General features: G+C 42.0%; 1 protein-coding gene across 1 annotated transcript in view; it reads right to left on the reverse strand.

Annotated features, from left to right (window-relative positions):
- PASD1 (PAS domain containing repressor 1) overlaps window positions 1–23,426 on the reverse strand; it is a 141,198-nt gene that overhangs the window by 49,949 nt on the left and 67,823 nt on the right. Inside the window, exons 2-5 of the mRNA XM_066581775.1 lie at window positions 12,171–12,224; window positions 6,637–6,693; window positions 378–532; window positions 199–290 (exon numbers count right to left, since the gene is read on the reverse strand). Coding sequence (XP_066437872.1) covers window positions 199–290; window positions 378–532; window positions 6,637–6,668 — 279 coding nt within the window. The 5' untranslated portion in view covers window positions 6,669–6,693; window positions 12,171–12,224. The remainder of the gene's footprint in view (window positions 1–198; window positions 291–377; window positions 533–6,636; window positions 6,694–12,170; window positions 12,225–23,426) is intronic.

The raw sequence follows: 23,426 nt of genomic DNA on the forward strand, positions 1-23,426 counted from the left end.
AGCTCCAGCAATGCCATTTGATGGGGAATACAAGTCTACACTAAAATAGGCATGTCAGGAGGGCTTTCCTTAAGAGCAGATTCTACAGTCAAACTTTAAGTAACCAACTCGGTGACCACCATTTGTTTTAGACAAGTCAATCCCATCTGTGAAAGTGTAATGATATAGTAAACTTTATAACTTCTTGAAAAGTCTTACCTCTAACATCAACTGGGTAAACTCTTCATTGCTAAGAAAAGAAGGTTTCCAGTCCTGCCTGATTTCACAGGCTTCCGTCTGTGCTGTGATTTCTAGGACAGAGACAAACACGAATTTCAATGACATATTTACTAAGTAGAATACTTTACACCATGTAACGCCATAGCAGTATGGGATACCTTTCTGTTTCTGTAAGAAATCAATAGTTCTTTGGAGAATGGTGGACTTGTCCATCTTGAGGGGGTGTCCATGACCATGCAGAATGGTACACAGCTCCTTAATGAGGACATTAAATTGGTCTCTTCTTTTCTTCTCAGATTTATTCCGTGAGGCCCTGAAATGAAACCATTATATGGAAAGTGTGTTTAGAGTAGCAAAACAATGTAGGGCATTGGTTAGATTATAAGGCTAGACTATATGGCCAATGCAAGGCTATAATTATAATACACTAACTGCTCCGTAGAGGGATGCACCTAAAACAGCACAGTTATGCAATTTAGCATAGACCACATCCCGCTTGGTTTCCAGCGGCTGCCGGAGACTGTAGCAAGATTTACTTAATTCCCAAATTTACATAATTTTCTGATTTGAGAAAACATTGTACAAAATCAAGTGAGTAATTTAACACATCTTGGACATTTGCACAGGAGGCGGCTCTGTTTGGAGCCTGGGGCGCCAATCCAACACAAAATCCTGAAAAAAAATAGCACAGTATGCTGTGCTATTTCATCTGGGAAAATGTTGCGTGGCATGGTAGCAGGCGGAAAGACTTCATTGTAGTCAATGTGGTTGGTCAGATCCTATATGAGTTTGTGAATTTTTGGGTCTGGCACTTATGTCATTTTCTTTATTTGGCTCCTATCACAGAGTCGAACAAAGGTAAAAAAAAAAACTTTGGACCCAACCTTAACAATATCTCCTTCCCTCCCCGCCCTCCAAAAGAACAAATCGTGATGTCTCTTTTCACATCTCACTATCATCACATTACTATAATAACATAGCAAACCTTCTGAGATCACTAATAGACTAAATTTGTTTCTTCATACAGGATACTATCCATATAATGTGCCTGTATTGTTTTTGAAAGCACTGCAAACTGGAGGACTGAAATCTTAGTAAATTATATCATCAACTCCAATAGCCTTCTTTTTTGTAAAATTGGAATGACTGCCTTTCCACTGAGCTTTTACAGAGGGTTGCATGCAGTGTCAGGGGATGGTGGAGGAGATCAGGAAGACAGAGAGCAGAGAAAGCTTGTATTATAGAGGGCTGTATAGAAGTGGAATGGACCAGCAGCTACTCAGAGAGAGTATGAGATGGAGAGATAGCTGTGTAGTACTGAGTGGGTGTGGTTATGCTACACAGCCCCTAAAAGAGGCAAAGAAAGATGAGCTGAGCTTTTGCACATTCATAAGAGAGACCAGTTAATCAGTGCTAGGAATGCCAGGAGCCAGAAACATGGATTTAAGAGAGACCGCAAACCAAGTATGAGGCTTTTTAAGTGCATGAGAGGGAAAACTCAATGCATAAAAACAGATAAGTGCATCTTTTATTCTGCAAGGGCTTAGTAAGATATGTGTGAATTTTCACAAGTAAAAGTTTTCATAGTTTTTAACATAGATTGTACTAACAGATTACTATTTTTTCAATTTTTGGTAAGGTGTATACCTTAGTGTTACAAGATATGTAATGACCAAAGACCATAATTGTCTGTAACACAATAATGAAGACTGCTCTTTTATGAGAGTTGTGAAATTATTAGGATGACCTGTGTTACACTTTTTCTTAGAGTTAATATTTAGTCTCACTGCCCTGTTATTGAAGCTGGTAGAAGCAGTGTTTCCTGAAGACCATGTTTGGTCATTGTGTCTGCATTCCCTTACTAGAATAGTGTGGGCTACAAGTCACATAATTATTCTTTAAACTTTATCATGATTTGTTAAGTTCAAGAAGGTGGTTCCCCACAATAGATAACTATACAATCTTTGTTTGCTCCCACTATAAATAAAGTTAAAACTGGGCTGAGCTCTTTAGAAAGAGCACAGCAGGGACTTCACACAGTTGATGTATCTTGTTCTTTCTCCGATGATCATCGTTAATTAATTTGGACACATGAGAAAACCCAGATCTCCGTAAACGTATTACAAAATCTAAATTTAAAGGGTTACTCTGACAAAATCTATAAACTCTATCAAATAATATAGACTATCTACATTGACTGTATAAATATACATCAATTAGTATTGGACAATTTTGCAAAATTTATGTTTTTTTTTTCTTTGTTTTCCCCATATTTGTATTTTGAAGGCTTTTGAATTTAAGGTTGTGTAGGAGCCACCTGACTTCCTATCTAGGGGTCTACCATTTAGACTAGGTGCATAAGCCATAGATACAGGAAGTCCTATTTGCTATACAATACACTGCCTCACTGTCCCACACAGGCTAGTTTTAATCTGCACTCACCCAGACAACAAGAAGTATTGGAAAATAATGTAGAATTCATGTATCCTCAATGGAGATATGTAGAAAATCAGATATATGTCCCATGATGTTATATGTCTTAAGGTATTGTCCATAGATAAGATGACCATGTTCGAATGCAGAATTAATAGATATAAATTCATCAACTATATAAACTACAGTTTATCCCTTTACCATGACTTGTTAGTGTCACTCAAGGACTGGAGTTTGTCATGGTTGATTTTGGAAGCCATATAACAAGGTATTTTGTCCTTTTAATCGCCTGTCATATCACACAAAATGTAGGGATTTCAATCCGAGTCATGTGGATTTCAGTAAGTGCCTATGATTGCAACCAGCGGGTCAGCTTTGTAAGAGCTGCATTTAATGATTTTGTTTCGGCCTATAGAGCTCCAGCATTAGTCATCAGTATTTCCACAATTCGTCTTTAATCAAAGTCACAATGACTGTAGAAAGCTCAAAACAGCCAAAGAACCACTGGCTGATAGATACAGTCACTTCTGACCAAAGGAAGCATGCTGTAATATTCCCGAATGTCAGTCTACTGGCCTGAAGCAGAGAAATGACGGGAGGAAAGTCCAAGGCAATGGAAGATGATTAGAAGGGATTACGGTATATAGATGATGCTCTTTCATTACCCAACACTATACTGCCATGCCATATGTCCTTATTGCATGCATTCTGTATAGGAAATCAGAATCAGTCTGCAAAGAGTTGGGCAGTCTTAAGAAAATCAAAATTTGGCTCTTGTAATGCGGTGGGCATAGAACTCCTGTGTCAGTGACTGATTTGACTTTGGGCTAATTCTGAAGTGAGCTCCAAGATGTCCCTGGTCTTCACCCTTTTACCCCTTTTTTGCAGAGATCTGGTCTTTGCTGCAGAGAACCTCCTTGGTGTTATCTGAGGAGTAGTCTCAGTTGACCCGAATAAGGGTTACCCGAATAAGTCAAAATGCACTAGAGCATGGTACCAGAGGATCAGGTTAGGACAGAGTCAGAAAACAGGTCAAGATTAGGTGGGGCAAGCGAAGTTCAGGCAAGACATAATCAGGCTAAGTTGGGGACAGGCAGAGAATGGAAAAGCCGGATATTTCACAGAGGGTCAAAACTGGAAAGCAATTAGTCAAAACCTTCACTAGAAGACGAGGAACCTATTGCTCAGGTACTTTCCAGTGGGGAAGGTTCCCTAAATGACCAAGGAAGAGCTGGTGATGGGAAAGCTGGACATGCATGCTAGCCCTTAAGAGTTGCACTGAGTATGTGCATGTGCCCTACAGGCAGGGGTAGCAGCTGGGGAAATGGTTTAGCATCTGCCACAAATAGGATGGAGGGTAGGAAGATGCTGACAACTGCAAGCAACTGGAAAGGCAGGTGGGAGGAGGTGTTGGCGGCCATAACAGCTCTTGTGCAGTAAGTCAACAAGCTGTAGACTTCTTTATGGCAGCCTGTAACCAAAACGCAATAGGGAAATTGCAGACTACCACAAATGTTTATAGACTGGCTTCAGGGGCAGCCAAGAGAAATCTGTTTCCTTTTAGCCAGTCTACTCTCAAACCCCTCCCCGGCCACTGATAGACATCCCTCTACTTATCACTGTGCACAGAGAGACAACTGTCGCTCCTTGGCCGGAGGGTGGGGTGGGCAGGGCTAGCCTGCAGCTCTTGAGTATTTAGGACTATTTTCTGTAGTCTTCTATATACTTATGGTATCTCCAGCAGAGATCTTCTTTAAATATGTAATTTGATTTCAGCAAATGAACTATATCCTACTTGGTGTTTCACGTCTGTGCCATATCAAGACAATATGAAATTTAATTAAGTATGATATCACTGCTTATTACGCTGAAACCATGAATGGCAGAAGCCGTGATGACTAAATAATGACAGTGTGTTCACCACTTTGGAAGCTTAAATGATTATTTCAAAATGTTTAAAGAATACTCCGGTCCTGTGATGCTGAATATACTTTACAAAAACATTAGGACTTGTCCAGACAAGTATTTTGTCAAAAGATAAGGGTGAGTGTAGCGGGCTCAAAGTTATTTCAAGAAGAATTTAAAGGTCACCTTGAGCCAGACTGCCTCTACTACCGAGACCCCAATATTAAGTGTGATATTGTCTTGTACTCTCCAAGAAGCAATTGGTTGTCTGTTTACCAAACAACATTTCCCCTATAGCTCCAGCTGTGTTAAAACCACAAAAGGAGCTTTACTTACCTGTCCTTGGCCGCCGGGATCCAGCGATGCAGCCCTGACATCCTCCCGGTGTTTGTTCTGAAAGATGATGTCATGAGATATCACTTGACTGCTGTAAACAATGTAAGAGCGGATGTAGAAAGGCAGCTCTCGCCTGTCATTCATTCGGCGAGAGCTGCCTGTGATTGGCTGAGCGCCTCAGCCAATCACAATCAGCTCTTTCAGCAGGCGGGGATTTAATCCCCGCCTGCTCAAAGAACAGTACCACAGAGCCGGGGACAGCGTAGATAAGACGCGGCTAAGCCCCGGCAGCTGAAGGAAGGTGAGTATTTTTTTTATTTTTTTTACACTACTTTTACTGTTTTTTCAGGGAAGGGCTTATATTTAAAGCCCTCCCCTGAAATCAATTGCAGGCAGCAGGATCCTCTACCGCAGCTGTCATGTGCGACAGGGGAATTAAAGAATTCCTCTGCTGCATCTGTCACAGATGTGGCAGATGCAGCTGCAGGGAATTCTTTTTACCAGCGGGGATGAAGGAAGCATGTGTTCTTCATCCCCGCGGGGGACACAGCAGCGGCGGAGAGGTAAGTTTTTTGGGTTTTTTTAACGCTAAAATGATTGTTTTTCAGGGAAGAGCTTATATGTAAAGCCCTTCCATGAAAAACAATTCAGGGGTGCCGGCAGACCACTGTCTTTAATGGAGCCGCCGGCAGCAGCCGCGGCTCCATTGAAAACAATGCGTGCATTCACTATGGTGCACGCATGTCCTATCTTTGCACGCACAAGCCTGTAAAGAACGGACATGTGAACACACTGGAGGGAATGCATTGGGGCTAATAGACACGTATTTTTGTGCGCACGTATGCACACACAAAAACACGCTCATGTGAAGCCACCCTAAGGGTGCAGTCACACGAACGTATATCGGCTCGGTTTTCACGCCGAGCCGATATACGTTTCCTCGTGTGCAGGGGGGGGGAGGATGGAAGAGCCCAGGACCAGGAACTGAGCTCCCGTCCCCTCTCTGCCTCCTCTCCGCCCCTCTGCACTATTTGCAATGGGGAGAGGCGAGACGGGAGCGGGGCTAATTCACGGACCTTAGCCCCGCCCCCGTCCCGCCTCCTCTCATTGCAAATAATGCAGAGGGGCGGAGAGGAGGCAGAGAGGGGGCGGGAGCTCAGTTCCTGCTCCTGGGCTCTTCCATCCTCCCCCCCCTGCACACGAGGAGGACGTATATCGGCTCAGCGTGAAAACCGAGCCGATATACGTTCGTGTGAATGCACCCTTATGCTGTAAAAAAATGGTAGAATTGATGCGTTTTTTCTCCTTGTCCTTCCCAAAAAATGAACAAAAGTTATACAATACATTATTTGTATCCAAAAAATGGTATCAATAAAAACAGCAACTCTCCACGCAAAAAACAAGCCCTCATACAGCCATGTCAACGGAAACATTAAAAAAGTTATGGAATTTGAAAAGTAGAGTTGAAAATCCCCCCAAATTGTTGCGCCCTTGTGGCCAAACTAGGCCTTGTCTGTAATGGGTTAAACATACCGTTAAAACTAATGCCTGAATGCAGTGTGAATCTAGTTTAAGTAAATATATTTGTGTCACAAATGACATTACGCTCTTCATTAAAAAAAAATGTGTATATGTATACATATATATATACATACATACACACACACACACATATATATATATATAATATTCCGAATTTCTGCTACCACATACGGTCTAAAAACCTCCCAATGCCTCACATACCTCTTCGCTCTGTCTTTCTCATCTTCATCCATTAGCTCGTTTAGACAACACAGGATTCTAGAGGACAGAATAAAGCAGCGGTAAATGCAATTATCGAAAATTGAGTTTAAGACCTAAAACAAAAATCTATATAAATTTGCAGCTAATGTGTAAATAAACGTTGACGTTACTAACGCAGCTGTGTCTATTCCCTGCAGACAGCCTCTCTGTAATCGCTGCTGAGTAATAGGGTATCATCAAAACATCTGCTCCTGCAGCGGAACTGTTGTATTACACGGCCCACCATCTCCACTACACTAAAGTGACTTCCAGCCAGATACGGATACATGCTCACTTGGGACTCTTTATACTGTGTGCTGATTGTTCTGCCTCGTGCAGTACCGCTCTCAGCCTGTGTTAGTGCTGACATTCTATGCTGCAAATATTGATACTTTATGAACAAGCAAATCAAAAGTTTTCTAAAACTTTATTTTTACTTTTGCTGTAAAAGTTTATAACATGAACAAGAATCAGCAATAATTCAAGCAATCATATTAAGAAATTAAAGTGCAATCATTCTCATCCAGGTACGGAAGTGCATATATCTAAGGTGCTTTTAGACGAAACGAACCGTTCTGTCTAAATGTGAGCCAATGACAGAACAACAAATGATAATCATTTGATTGCCGCTCTTCGTTCATCTTATGAAGCTATAAAAACCATAATTGGCTCGTTCACTTAGCGTTCGGTTTAAACAGCAGTTGTTCAGTCCTTCTCATTCACTATTATAGCAAATGTGAACAACTGGACGATTTTGAATGAGCCAACGATGCATCTGCCTGTCTGAACAGGCTGCACGAGCGAACAAGCTGGCAGTGATGTCACTCGCTCATTAGCTCGTTCGACCCTTAGGCACAAGTGTGAAACCCTGCTCCCAGATGCTTGGGAACATTCTGGATACTCTGTCTTATATAAGGAGAGGAGCTGCATCACTACTCCGGAACAGAGCATAGTTTTTGTGAAACAGAGAGCAGCACCAGCATTGAGATACTCTTTTAAAGTGGCGGAGGCCATGCAAATGGTGGAGGCAGCTACAGTGACCGTTACCCAATGCTTGATTCATTAATAAGAAGGTATCCCAGGACTGTGAGGGGGACAGGTAGAGATGTAAACAGAATGCAGTGGATCTGCGCTGATGCCTGGAAACCAGGAAATGCTGCAGGAGTGATGAGAGTCAGGGGCGTAACTATAGAGGATGCAGGGGATGCGGTTGCACCCGGGCCCAGGAGCCTTAGGGGGCCCATAAGGCCTCTCTTCTCCATATAGGGAGCCCAGTACTATGAATAAAGCATTATAGTTGGGGACCCCGGTACAGGTTTTGCATTGGGGCCCGGGAGCTTCAAGTTACGCCTCTGATGAGAGCAACTGTTGCTGGAGAGCCGTCTCTCGAGCAGGAGACTGCGAGTCCAGAATGAGGGCAACTGGAACCAGAGAGAGAAGGCAGCTGGACTCATGGAGCTGCGGCCAGGAGAGCTGAATCGAATGCAGTTGAGGTGTACCTCCAGTCACCAAGGAGTAAGTGGGGACCATGTGTACCGGTGTACACACTAGTAGAGACTTCATTTTGATGATTCACAGGCCTGTGATAGGAGGATGGGAAATGGAAAAGGACTGGGCCATTTAGAGGGGCATATACCCAGGATTAATGGCAAGAGGTAAAGAGTATAGATATTTCTGTCTGATGTAAAATGTTCATGATGGATGTAACAGCCTAGTAAGCCACCTGGCGTGCTGAAAGAGGAGATGTAACGACTAGGTAAGGTAGGTAAAGTCCCCTGGTGCAAGCACCGAGTCATGACTAGCTCCTCGAGTGACATCACAACATAACGTTTTCTCACAGACTGTTTTTCGAAACGATGGAAGTCAACCTTGAAGCTGCTACCTGAAACCGCAACCTTCAGGTCGTGAGCGAGAGCTTAAGACTGTTTTTCTGCTGCCTTAACACTCTGTGCCACACGAGACGCTGTGTAATGAGTAGTAGTAATGAGGTCTCAAATTGTGGTGTCTATGATTCCTGGCATCTCAGGTGTATAGCTGCTCTAAGACCACCCTTAGTCCCTCACATATAACCTAATAGCTGCTTTTAAGGTGGCAGTGGGACCTCATATCTACCCTGCTGCACATATGTGTTCCCCTATTCTTACCTAAAATCTTTAAAAGGATATTTTTTCATTTCAACACCATTTTACAGTTTATCTATATTCTAGTTTAAAAAGTTGGGTGCTTTCTGATACACTGCGTTGTTAATCTTGCACTAATCCCATATTACAGGCTGCATTAGAGTCCAGAGCTGCATTCACATTTATGGTTGTCATTAGAGACGAGCGAGCATACTCGATAAGGCAAACTACTTGAGTGAGAAGTGCCTTATTCGAGTACCTGCCCGCTCGTCTCTAAAGATTCTGGTGCCGGCGGGGGGCGGGGAGCGGCGAGGGAGAGTGGGGAGGAACGGGGGGGGAGATCTCTCTCCCTCTCTCCCCCCCCCCGCTCCCCGCCGCAACTCACCTGTCACCCCCACCGGCAGCCGAATCTTTAGAGACAAGCGGGCAGGTACTCGAATAAGGCACTTCTCACTCGAGTAGTTTGCCTTATTGAGTATGCTCACTCATCTCTAGTTGTCATCATTGGTAATAATGTTAACTGCTGATTTGAAGCCCTATACACCTGTGGGACATCAGGCTGCTGTGCAGTGCTTATTGGAAAGCAGGTATTTTCCAGAATTCTGAATATTCTGCGCAGACACTATGTAAGTAGGGGACGCTGGGTGATTACAGCTGTGAAGCATTAACAATTTATATATGTGCAATCATATGTGTCTTGTATTATCATTATGTTTTTAAGACTGATCGGAGGATCTGTCGCAGATTTGGTCCAAAATACCGGAAGAAAAAGCAATGCATGCATCTCTTTTTTTTCTGTCCAAAAGCTGGGCAGCCGGGCAAAAAGTGGGCAGACCCCATTATAGTCAATGGGGTCCATCCTGCACCTGTGATATTGTAGTACCCCAGAGCTGGGTTATCTCATGGATGTATGTTTAGGTATATATGTGCATATGTGTGTAGTTATGTATGTATCACTTTAATTGACCAATAAGGGGTTAATTTCTGGTGTTCCTACCACCAAACACTGTATGACTGTGCAGAATGCACTCTATCCTGTTCTATCACCTGTCAGTTATCCCTAGCTTGCCTAGGATTGGGTAGATAGATTTTCACTTGCTCAGGATTGGTTAACAGGGAGAGTATAAAAGGGGTAGAGTGGGCAGGGTTAGCTAGTCTAGTCCTGGAGCCTAACCACACAGAAAGTCTAGGCCTGGAGCTCATGGAGAGAAGATAGGCCAGAGATAGAGACTGGGGAGGAACAAGGCGAACATCTTTAACCAAGTCTTCTAAAGAGAGTCTAGTCCAGGGGAGCCTGAGATAGAGACCAAGGCGTTACAAAGAAACTAGTTACCAGAGACAGTGTGGTGGGAAGTCTGAACAGCCAAGTGTGAGTACCTAAATCAAGTTTGTGCTGGAGTGTTAGTAGAAGAGAGAAACAGGATCAAGCAATGGTTGAGTCAGCAACCAAATCACTGGGTAACCCTTTATGATCCAAGTCAGCTAACCCAATCTATAGTGAATGATGTACATGGAGTCTGTGATTTCAATGACATCACCGTATGGAGAATGACGTAACTGCTGTTGAGATAAGGAACTAGCAAAATAAAGTTGGAATTGTTTTCATCTAAATTCTGCTTCCTGAAGTACTTCCGATCGCCTGCAACTACTACATCGAGGTACCATGCGACAGGAAAGCCAGGACTACTACCCCATTATTGTTCAGTTCTCCCATTTTTATATTTATTATTTTTGTCTGGAATGGGTCCCTACCAATACATGGACTGGAGTCACGACAACTAACATCTTACCCTACCCTACTCTACGGGTAGCAGGCCTTAAGAACTGCCTATATTTTATGTTTTGTTTGTTTTAATTATTATTTTTACCACTTCTGTAGTTCGGCCCAGTACACCACTATTTTTACCATCTGCCAGGAGGAGCAATAGAGCCCCATGACTAATATCTTATTTTTACCCCACTGCTTAATCCCTCCTACGTCTGGGTCGCTGCAATATAACTTCCCCAAGAGGGAGTCCCAGAACATAGTGAAAAATGGTATGGGAATGCTCCCTTAGGCCTCCGCCACACTAGCGTATTTGGCCTGATTATAACCTATGGGACTATGCAGACTGAAGTTTCTTCACGCGGACCATCAAATGTCCTACTTTATAAATGAATACTTTATAAATGAATCTCCCGGTCTTGTGTGTTGCGAGCACAGAGACCACATTGAGCACTGATGTATGCCGGATGTTGCTGAGGACACATTTAAAGGGGCTGTACCAAGATTACAAGTTCTCCCCTATCAACAGGATAGGGTATAACTTGCTGATCAGTGTGGGTCTCACCGCTAAGACCCCCCACCAATCTCGAGAACGGGGGATTCCAAGTAACCATCTGTCTGTCACTGTGGGGTTTCTCCCCCATAGTGACATCAGAATGAATGGAGAGTTGGTTGAGCATGCACGGTTGGGGCTTCATTCATGTCAATGGGGCTGACGGAAATATCAAGCGCTTGCCACTTGGCTATCTCAGCTATGCATGGGTCATTAGCGTGCTTGTGTGACTCGTGCTCAATTTAGTCTCCTTCTCACTACAAGGGGTGCAGTAATCCCATAGTGACGATGATGGTGGACACTGGACCCCTGCTCTCCAGATCAGTGGAGGGTCTTAGCAAGTTCTCCTCCATCACTTGCTGTAATTAAATCAATGATCTAAACACGCGCTACATAGTAAATGGGCTTTGATCATCTCTTAAAGGGGTTGTCTCGCGGCAGCAAGTGGGGTTATACACTTCTGTATGGCCATATTAATGCACTTTGTAATATACATCGTGCATTAAATATGAGCCATACAGAAGTTATTCACTTACCTGCTCCGTTGCTAGCATCCCCGTCTCCATGGATCCGTCTAATTCTGCTGTCTTCTGGCGTTTTTAGACGCGCTTGCGCAGAAGGGTCTTCTGGCTTCTCCGGTCCGGCCCGAGCGGCGTTCTGGCTCCGCCCCTTCTACGCGTCATCGCGTAGCTCCGCCCCGTCACGTGTGCCGATTCCAGCCAATCAGGAGGCTGGAATCGGCAATGGAATGCACAGAGCCCATGGTGCACCATGGGAGAAGACCCACGGTGCACCATGGGAGAAAACAGCAGTGCATCCCTGGAAAAGGACCGGCGGCCATCTTAGGCAGAAGATTTTTTAAAGTTCATATTTCGTCGGATCGTTGAGTAACAAGCGGCTTAAAAACCGCTTTAAATTGCTCTTTTATGCCAGGGGGGTGACAGGGGGAATGGGGTAAGGTAAGATTTTGATGTTTGCCGCGAGACAACCCCTTTAACATGTGGGTTCTTAAAGGCATAAAACACGTTCACCTGAGATTAAAGATTGAACTACTTACACATCAGTGTTCTTTGTGAGACTGGACACAATGTGTTCTGCTTCTTTTTGTACACTGGGGAAAATAAGATATAGATTAATTAATTACATTAAATCTGTTTTATTGTTTCATATTGTCTAAACACACGGTGATCGATTAATGATAATACATTGTACCTCTACTTGGTGCAAAACTCAAGACTACATTCAATTCATGTACCATATAAGATTGCCCTTTTTTGCATGTCCTTTCATTAACCTCTTAAAGTGATATTAGGGCAAGGGTGTAACTATAGAGGGTTGCACCCGGGCCCAGGAGCCTTAGGGGGCCCATAAGGCCTCTCTTCTCCATATAGGGAGCCCAGTACTATGAATAAAGCATTATAGTTGGGGGCCCTGTTACATGTTTTGCAATGGGGCCCAGAAGCTTTAAGTTATGCCTCTGTGCAGCATGATTTAGGTATGGGTACGGGTACAGATAGAGATAGAGGAGGGGCCTCAGTTAACCTTTTGCATCAGGGCCCCTGAACCTTTAGTTACGCCCCTGTATTAGGGCATTTACTATGATCTTCAGGATGGGTCATCAATAATTGATCGGTGGGGTTCTGCTGCTCAGGATTTTGGCCTATCAGCTGATCTTCTGATCCGCTGTCAGTGCAGTGGAGCCGGATGTCTGCATCGATTCAGAGACAGAAGTTTAATAGAAAGCTTCACTCCCACTGAAATCAATGAGAACGATGCCTTCTATTGCACTTCTGTCTCTGACTGAAATGAGAAGTAGGAAGTGTAACAGAAGGCATTGATTTCAATGGGAGTGAAACCTTCTACTACCTCTAGCCTTGACCGCTGATATGGACGTCCAGTTACGCTGCACTGACAGTGGGCCAGAAGATCAGCTGACTAGTCTGGATCCTGAGCAATAGACCCATGCTGATTATATATTGAGGACTTTCCTAAGCACATGTCATCAATAGTAAATGCCTGGAGTCAGAGGCGTAACTTAAAGATTCAGGGCCCCAATGCAAAAACTGTAACAGGGCCCCCAACTATAATGCTTTATTCATACTACTAGGCTTCAATATGGAGATGATGGGCCTTATGAGCCCCCAAAGGGTCCTGGGCCCAGGTGCAACAGTTGCACCCCTGCCTGGAATACCCCTTTAACTACAATGGGAATAAGCTTAAAGGAAATCCGTTACCCAATTTTTTTTGCTACCAACAGAATATACCGCTAGATAAGCGCTGCTATGAGAAATTCATAGTAACCTTTGTCTCTTTCCATTGTGTCTCCACTACCAAGATATGTGTTGGACTCCACATCCCCTAAACGATAAGCATCATAACTTAGTGTACAGTGCTTTTAGCTCATGACAGGTTCCCTTTAATTAAATGTACAGCACTTCAATTAAAAAGGACCATTCAGTCTGCTTTAGTTGCATCCACAAGATCTATGACCTAGATGGATCCAACAATCACGTAATTTACAGGGAGCTCATGAGCACCTCTAGTAAGAAATAATTAGACATCTTATTCAGAGAAGCTGCTCCTGGGTTCCAATTAATGAACGTTCATATAATTTAGTTTTAAGTTTTAATTATTCTCTCTTTTTTTTTTCTTTAAATCCCTGAAATCCATCATTTAATTATGTATTGAGTTATAACTGTTGGCAGGTTCCTTGATGGTTATCTATATATGGCATTCCCCTTCTTTAGGAACTGTGTTCAACTGCAACCTTTCATAGGGGCGGAATATGTCCGGGAGGACACAGCGGAATTTACAGCCGCGGAATTCGGCATCAGAATCCAAAGGGTAACTGCCGATTTTGGTGCGGAATTGCCGACTGATTTAGGCCATTTCCATTCCGCAGTAAAATCCGAATGGAGCCGTGTGCAGATTTTGGTGCGGAATTTTTTTAGCGACTTGCGGTGCAGAATGTGGAAAATTCCACCTGTGTAAAAAGTCCCTTTCAGAGAAGAGACAAGTTAGAAATCACATTGATTCCAAATGGTATCCAGAGGATTACTCATCCTGATACTGAGATAACACCTACACAACTTGTCGGGGCTAATTATAAAGATTTCCCAGAGATTCCTAGTGTACACCCAACTATAATGACACCCTGAAGAAAACAGTGCAATCTGTAAATAAATATGCAATTATTATCTCATTAACCCTTTCCAATCCAATTTGTATCCAGGATTTCCTAGGGGGCTTACTCTTTTTCTGCAGTTGTAGAACAGCGCTATATGCTGGCTAAAGCCAGTACTGCATGAGGTGACAGGATGAATAGGCTCCAACAGCAGAGAGGCTGGCAATATACAGTAAGAGAACCCCAACGGACATCTTCCAACATCAGAGCTTTACAACCTTAAATCATAATGTCTTCAGAGGTCAGACAATGGATTGGAAAGGGTTAAAGGGAACACACTGGTGTTTCTTCTATATCGGTTGTAGTAAATACGCTTATTTCCTGTAAAATAATAATTCTGTGGCATATTTTCTTATAGTTCTGTATTGGGCTATTCCTCTGTTATTCAACCAAGAAATGTATGAATAAATTGACAACTAGGTATAACTATTCCTCTTGTCAAAGGGGTGTGTCCCTACATTGTTAACTTTTTTCTTTTGATGGTCATTATTAAATGATCATCAGAGACCTGCCTCTCTGATCCCTGCCAATCAGCTCATTCCTGATGTCCCCGTTGCTATGGTCAGTGGAGGAAGCAGAAAGCGCTAGCCATAGTGCAGTGGCCTGGGTTGGTACTGCAGGCACAGCTCACTCTGAATTCAATCAGCTGATGATCGAGGATCCAGGCAGCCTTTCTCTACCGATGATGAATAAGTCATTAATAGAAATAAAGTTTTATTTCCCTGAGCCCTAACTTTTTGGACGCGAGCTGTAGATCTTTACACTGCAGTCTGTCTGCCCAAATTGTCAAGTTAAATGGAATATATTAAACTAAAGAACTGATAGTTGGGCAGATCCATGGGATAGGCCATCAATAGTAGATTGGCGAGGTTCTGTTGCCTGGGACCCCGACTGATCAGCTGTAAGCACAGCCTTTATGCCTATGCACTGTCCAAACTGTAAAGATATGGCACATGTTCCACAGGAACATCAATCAAGGCTTGAACTTGAGAGTATAAATAACAAAGGACTAATCATCTTCCTTCAATATTAGGGTATACTGGTATATTAGCTTAAAGGGGTTGTCCAGCTGTAAACTATAGATGGCCTATTCTTAGGATAGACCTTCAATTGTAAATTGACAAAAGTCTACCGATCAGCTGTAACTCAGCCTTTGTGATCCCGCTTTGAGTTGATTTCTGCAGGAAGCAAACTGCTCTGTTCCCACTGCAGTGGCTGGCAGAAAGTCGAGGACCCGGAGGAGAAGACAGAAGCAATTTGTAATAAACTGAAATTATAATTCCACCATTAAAGTGGAAAACTGCAACATTTAAATGAAAAAATTACATTGTCAATGTCTCCCAGAAGTCTTATATGATGTCATGGATTACATAGATTAAAAAAAAAAAAAAAAAAAAGAATAGTTACAAAAATAAGAAAGAAATAAGTTACAGACTAAAATACAAATTTATATATACTGTATGTATGATATATATATATAAAAAAAAAAAAAATGTATATATATAAATATAAATATATATAAAATATATATATATAAATATATATATAAAATATATATATATATATATATATATATATATAAAATATATATATATATATATATATATATATATATATATATATATATATATATATATTTATTTAGACCTACCACCCACGCCAGCCTGAACAATCACCATATCAGCTATGTAATACAAGACTATACAAATTCTATACCAAAACATCAGCTAAAAAAAAATTGGGAAACCCATTACCCCGAATAAAACCAAAAAATGAAAAAACAAATCAGTGAAAACAAGTATTAAAAATAGTCCTATATGTCACAAAAGAAACCGCAGCAAGAAAAGTTGAGCAGCTCAAAAAAAAAAAAAATAGGACCATAAAACCACCACATGAATAAAATCGCTAAAACGTGTCTGGCCCTTTAGGACTTAAGCACTCTGACCCTTACGGAGTTAAATATATTAATCTTAAAACTCTGCAATGAAAATATCTTTCTTGAATGAATATCCTTCGAGGAGGTTAAACATTGTTTTCTGAAAATAGTCCAATTACTAATTGATGAATCCTTCCTAAAAGACTGAAAGTTGCGACAAAAGAACCAGTGTACCATTGAGGTAATGGGATTATATAAATTACAGTTTGCTGATACTCTGTTATTACTTTGATGCTTTACCTCACTAATAACAGTGAAGTAGTAGGTACATCTGTTATATCTGTAAGGCTACATACATTTAGGATTCCACAGGAAAGAGATTCTGCATATGGTTTACTGTATTCAAAGTATCATACACTTAAACACCTAAAGATTGCGGTTTTCTCATCTGTACATCCCATCCAGATTCTGCTGCCTACACATACAGTATATTAGGGCTTGAAAGTGTAGTCTGAATACATCTTCCGGGAAGGGCTCTACTATGAACAGAGCTACCCATTATACGACTCGTATACGGTAATAAGTGGACTTCTACACATCGGATAGCACTTTGTGGACAAGACTTCCAAGAAATGTTTCTCCAAAGTCTGCACACATCTACCTTGTTGCCTACGGGTCATCGATGAAATTACCAAACCTTTTCGATACGGTGGTCATGTCATGCAGTGGCGTACTTAAATTCTATCATTAGGGTAAGTCATAAAGTATTGATTGTAGGGAACCATCACAATCTTTAGAACTGACGGACTTTTCTCAATCAGAAGGGCATGGTTGGCCAGTCTGCCCTTCGAATTGAATTATGGTTATGGAAACCATTGAGCGAGAGCCATGGTAAGTCTCTGTAAAATTGAACCGACCATACAAACATGACATATTCTGCCTAACTGAACTGAACTAAAACCTTCTCAAAATCGATGAAGGTCCAAAGACAGGTCAATAGACATGGTGAGAAAACCCCTTTTCACTCGCGAAGTAGAAGATCAATGATGATTCATTTTTCAAATTTGGCCAACAGCGTTCCAACGACGGCTATAGAACTCCATGTTGCCTAATTTTGAATTACGTCTAGTAAATGACCAGGTATCTAAAGTTAACAGTTTTTTCGAAGCATCCTTGACACTACCACTAAAGCAGAACACCTAATTATAACCACAGTGTGAGTGGGTGATGTATCAGAATAGACCATAGAACAGATAACAACCAGGCTATGGTCCTTTGCTTCACAAATGGAAAGAAAGTACAAAATTGCAGTAGGCTTTTGTCCCCTTTCTTTCTTTGTAAAGGTGTAAAGAATATAGCTCTTAAGAAAATCACTTTTCCACGGTGACATTTCTATTTGGGGCTAAAATCAGCTTTGTGACCATGGTCATAAACACCTAGGTACTGTTTAATAGCAGGGATAATTCTAAGGCAATGTAAGGGGAAGAGAAGTAATCTTCAGATAAAAAGGTTGGAAATAATAGTTTGATCACAACGGTGGCGGTGAACCTGTTATTCCAACATATGGTACAAAGGTTTGAAATGATCATTTATAGACCATCTGTTCAATAGGTAATATGAAGTCTTGGGATATATGTCTTTAGAGTTCCATGTACGTATCACTGCTGTTTGAAAACTTTTAAGTAGTCTTATGGATTTGTCCAAAACTCCAATGTGAAAAAGTAATGGTTGTCACAACATGAGGTGGAGAGAAGACAAAAAGCAAATCAAAGATATCAGCGGCACAAGTTGTTTTGAACAGTGGGATATTTGAAGACCGGGACGCCATTTTTTTTTTGTTGCTGATTAGTTCAGTTGTTTTTCTGTAGTTTTGGGGTTGGATGTTTAGGAGCATACAAGTGATAACTACTGGTAAGCTTAATATGGGTCATGCTTTGCTTCAACTGCAGATGTGATTTGAGGGAAAAAAAAGCTAAATTTTTTTCAAAAAGCTCCTCTATTTGGTTACCATAATATATTTAAAAGGTTTGTCCCGTTACAAATTATCAATGGCCTATACTCAAAACAAGCCATCAATAGTAGCTTGATGAAGGTCTGTCACACCGGATCCCCCAGGAATCAGCTCTTTGCCGGGCCAATGTGCTTATGAACTAAGCTGATTTCTGCAGGAAACAGACTGTTCCATTCTTACTGCAGTGGCCAGCCTTGGTATTACAGGCCAAGTTTCCATTGAAATGAATTGCAACTTGGCCTGCAATCATCTCAGTGCAGAGGTTTGCCGTCTTTGGTGAACGGCTCTTTGGTGGCGGTGATGGGTGATGGACCTCCTCAATCTACTATTGATGACCTATCTTGAGAATATCAAGTAGAGGAAAAACAAAAAAGCTCCTCGCTCTAGGACTGTGAGAATGATCTCCAAACCCTTGGGTCTAGTGGTTTGTAAAAACCATTTTTATTAGATCAATTCAGCAACACGTTTCGGCGCCTTTCTCAAGCTTGAGAAAGGCGCCGACATGCACCGAAACGTGTTGCAGAATTGATCTAATAAAAACGGTTATTACAAACCACTAGGCTCGAGGGTTTGGAGATCATTCTCACAGTCCTAGAGCGAGGAGCTTTTTTTTTCTCCTCTACTTGATTTACTAGCAAGCCCCTGGTCACCCAGAGTGCTTTTACCCTCCAAGACGCCTCTCCAAAATGCCTGGATCAAAGGACAGGAGACACGCTGATACGCAGACGTGGACACTAGGTACTGGTGGGATCCCTATCCAGGAGTCCCACCATGTACCAACCCCTAAGACCTCCATTGTCGCACAGAGTGAGTAGGAATAGTTTTTACTGTAAAACAGCGGTCACCTGTGTCGTTCTACAAGACCACCCAACTAACAGAGTGAAAAAAACATTCAGATCACAGAAACCGGAGGAAAAAAGCACACAGTAAGTGTCTAATGACATGAAATCATATGTTTTTGGTAATTAGGAGGGTACAGAAGGTTCACGAAAAATAGCAAATTGTGAGATAACCACTTTAATTTTTGAATTGTCTTAATATGGAGAGTCTGAGCAGATAGGATGTGTCTTCATTTCATCAGATTTTCCAGTGAGATCCGATACAGCCTGCAAATTCATAGGAAACTGCGACATCACCAAGACGCCAGCTGAAAACTATTATACTATGGCAAGCCTAGATACAGCAGCTCAGCTCAGAGATCCATAAAGTAATATTTCCTCCATTGTTCCAATGTTCCCTCCATAAAGTAATGCCTCCTTTGTGCCTCACAGTAAAAGAGTGCCCTTCTCTTTGCCACTACAAAGTGATCACTCAGTCTATGTCTGGTTTGCGCCTCAACAAAGTAATAATGCCAGGTTTGTGCCCCACAGTAATAGTGCCCCTATTCCTTCCCTCACACAGTAAACACCTATTATGTGCACCGAAATAATAGACTCCCTTTGTGCTCTCAACAAGGTAATATTATCCCCAAAACAATAGTGGTCCTTCTCTGTCCCCCCAAATAATAGTGGTTTCTCTGTGTTCCCCTAATAGTGGCCACTCTGTAACCCCCAATTACTGGTGAACCCTCTGTGTCTCTCCAAGCAATGGGGGTCTGTGTATCCCAAGTAATGGTGGTCTTCCAGTGGCCCCACAAAGTAACAGTGATGTCTTAGTGCCCCCCAAGTAATACTGATCTCTCTGTGACCTCACAGATTGTTGTCCCTCCCAAAGCAAGAGTGGTCCCTCTATGCCCATGACCTCTCAAAGTAGTAGTGGTACTCTATGCCCTTGCCCCCCCCCCCCCTTCAAGTAATAGTCATCCCTCTGGAGCCTTGGTATCCCCCAAGTAATAGTGGTCCTCTGTGCCCCTGATTCCCCAAAAGTAACAATGATCCTTCTATATTCCTGCCCACCAAGTAATAGTGGTCCTTTGTGCCCCTTCCCCAAAGTAATAATTGTCCCTCTGAGCCCCTGCTTCACTCCCCAAGTAAAAGAGGTCCCCCTTGTCCCTGCTTCCACTCTCCCTGTAACAGTGGTTCTCTGTGCCTTTGCTTCCTCACATCCCCAGTAAAAATGGTCCTATGTGTTCATGCTTTCCTCCATCCCCAGTAACAGTGGTCCTGTGTACTCCTACTTCCCACTTCCCCCCATAAATAGTGCTATCTTCACTGTTATTCAATAGTTAGTTGTTCACCAACATAGGCATTGTGTTCAGTCTATTTTTTATTTTATGCTCCACAGCCTGAAAACTGGGTTGTCCAGTTATAAACTATTAATGGTCCATCCTCAGCCCAGTTATCAATAGTAGATTGGCAAGGGTCTGTCTGACGGGACAGCTGTTTGCCAGGCCAGAACACTTTTGTACTGAGCTGATTTCTGCAGGAAGCAGACAGCTCCGATCTCACTGCAGTGGCCAGGCATGGTATTACAGGCTAAGTTCAAATTGAAATGAATGGAAACTTTGCCTGCAACACAAAGCATTAGCATGAGCACACAGCTGATCAAGGGGGGTCCAAGGCAATAGACCCTTCACAATCTAATACTGATGACCTGTGCTGAGGACAAGCCATCAATAGTTCATAACTGAACAACCCCTTAAACGCCTGCTGCTCTCCAACAATTCACAAGTGCTCCAATTTTTCTTCTGCTCATATCGGAGCAGCAGACTCAATAAACCACATTCTGTATTTTGAACTAAATTGAATGCTGAATTTCATGTTCACCTTCTTTTATCTCCCAGCAATAGCTGAATAAATTAAAAACCACAATAATTATCAACACGAATATGCGGAATCACAATTTACATATGTTATATTTATACTGAGAAGCTAATTACAACCCGGTATAAATACATTTTGAATGAAATATGTTTCCAATATAAAGGTATGACTTTCTACTACTAACCCTTTCCAATCCACTGTCTGACGTCTAAAGACATTCTGATTGAAGGCTGTACAGCTCTGACATTGGTAGTCACTCCACCACAAGGACTGACATGCCGCCGTTTTGTCTTTATTTTCTTTGATTTTAAGTTCTTTGTCCTGACCTAGGGGCTAGTCCCCTTCAGCTACTCACTCGAGTTGCATTATCAGTCTATTTAGCAACTTCAGATAGTTTCTTATCAGTTAGGTAGCTGCAAATCTATCTTGAGGACTTTAAGGGCTTAAGTTATTGATAGCATCTGATGGCTTATATATCTCTTTTTGATCTCATCTTGTACTTTGAGGATAATTTTGTCCTCTTAATGACCATTACCGTGACCATCATTGCCACGTCATAGGTCATTCTTTTCTGATTTTTGTAAATTGCGGTGCACTGGAATTCTTTGCTGCATTGCATTTACATTTAGAGACAGATCATTTTGGCGACCACTGGTCCATGATTATCAGTCCTGGACTATGTGTGGCTTCCACACTTTATAAAAATTTAGCCACAACCCAACCTTTTGGTTGGAACTAGCGCATTGTAACCCCTGAGGAACCCACCAGTTGGGAGAAACGCGTTGGGTAACGCGCATTTTTGCTTTAAGAGCAAACTCCTTATGTGCAAGTCCTTCCCACTATACGACGCACATTAGGATACCAGATTTAGAGTGATTCTACTTTATTTGATCACTTTTCTGGATCTATGATCAATGTTGTACATCAATTGAGCTTCATCACATGACTCGATTTCCCATTGTTCACATTTCAGAAGTGGCGGTTGCTGTCGTTTTTTAAGGTTGAGTCCTATTATACGACTCCAACCTGTTTGGTCACTAGTCACTAGTGGCCTTCTTAATCCTAATCTTCCCCTTATTTGTTTGTATTTGTTTTGTTCTTCTTTTAAAGGAATTTAATAAAAGGTATTTTTTAATTTTATTAGTTTGGAAGGTCCTAGCAGTAAATTTGACATTGGTAGACGTCCGGCAGGGTATTCTTACTGTAGATTACTGGCCGCTCTGTTGTCGGGAGCCTCTCTGGCATGTCACATACTACAGTACTGGCTCTAGCCAGCAGATGGCGCCATTGTATAATGGCAGAAAGAGAAATCCCCCTAGGAAACCCTGAATCCAAAATTGGATTGCAAAGGGTGAATGTACTCTACGGGAGAGATTCTAATACACCCAACTTTATTTCGCACCATGATATACGTTTCCAGGGATACATCAATATAGGTAGTTCTGTTAATTCATGCAGCGTAGCGTAATACAGTCATTTGACCTTGTCTGATCATGTGATACACATGACTTTCACAGATTCACAAAGTAAACCACAAGTATATCATTTCTGGGCTAATTGATTTGGCAGATGAATCAGCATTTTCGGATCCAGAATGGCGTTTATTAATTTCACCTAAAATACGCCTGTTTATTTTTAGGTTTGTTGAGCATCCTCTGACAATAGGCGATCGATCATACAGTATGAAAGATAACGTGGTATGTAATATGTAATCATTTATTAATGGTATTAATGTCCTCACAAGGCTTTTTCACATGGTGCTTTGTGTATAGAATATACGACTACCGAGCTAATGTTGAAAGTGACAATTCTGACATATCTGTCTACATTTTGGAGAGCTTTCCATTGACTGTTTGTTTTACACGTTCTATATCTGGTTTGTAACAAAAATCAAATTAAATAGGAAACCGCAAGCAGCAGCTTGAGGTTTAGAGAAATATAAGCTCATTGTCAAAAAAGTCCCTCTTCTAGATGTAGTTGTTGAAATAGAATGAAACCTTCTCTGTGTGATTGTAACATTGATACAAGATGTGATATGGGTGGGCATGGAGGCTCTAGTACCCTGTTGTACCGCCTCTAGCTTGGATACAAGATGTGATATGGGTGGGCATGGAGGCTCTAGTACCCTGTTGTACGACCTCTAGCTTGGATACAAGATGTGATACGGGCGGGCATGGAGGCTCTAGTACCCTGTTGTACCACCTCTAGCTTGGATACAAGATGTGATACAGGCGAGCATGGAGGCTCTAGTACCCTGTTGTACCGCCTCTAGCTTGGATACAAGATGTGATATGGGTGGGCATGGAGGCTCTAGTACCCTGTTGTATGGCCTCTAGCTTGGATACAAGATGTGATACGGGTGGGCATGTTGGTTCTAGTACCCTGTTGTACTGCCTCTAGCTTGGATACAAGATGTGATATGGGTGGGCATGTTGGCTCTAGTACATTGTTGTACCTCCTCTATCTTGGATACAAGATGTGATATCGGTGGGCATGTTGGCTCTAGTACACTGTTGTACCGCCTCTAGCTTGGATACAAG

Source organism: Eleutherodactylus coqui, chromosome 10 (assembly GCF_035609145.1).
Source record: "Eleutherodactylus coqui strain aEleCoq1 chromosome 10, aEleCoq1.hap1, whole genome shotgun sequence".
Classification (NCBI taxonomy): Eukaryota; Metazoa; Chordata; class Amphibia; order Anura; family Eleutherodactylidae; genus Eleutherodactylus; species Eleutherodactylus coqui.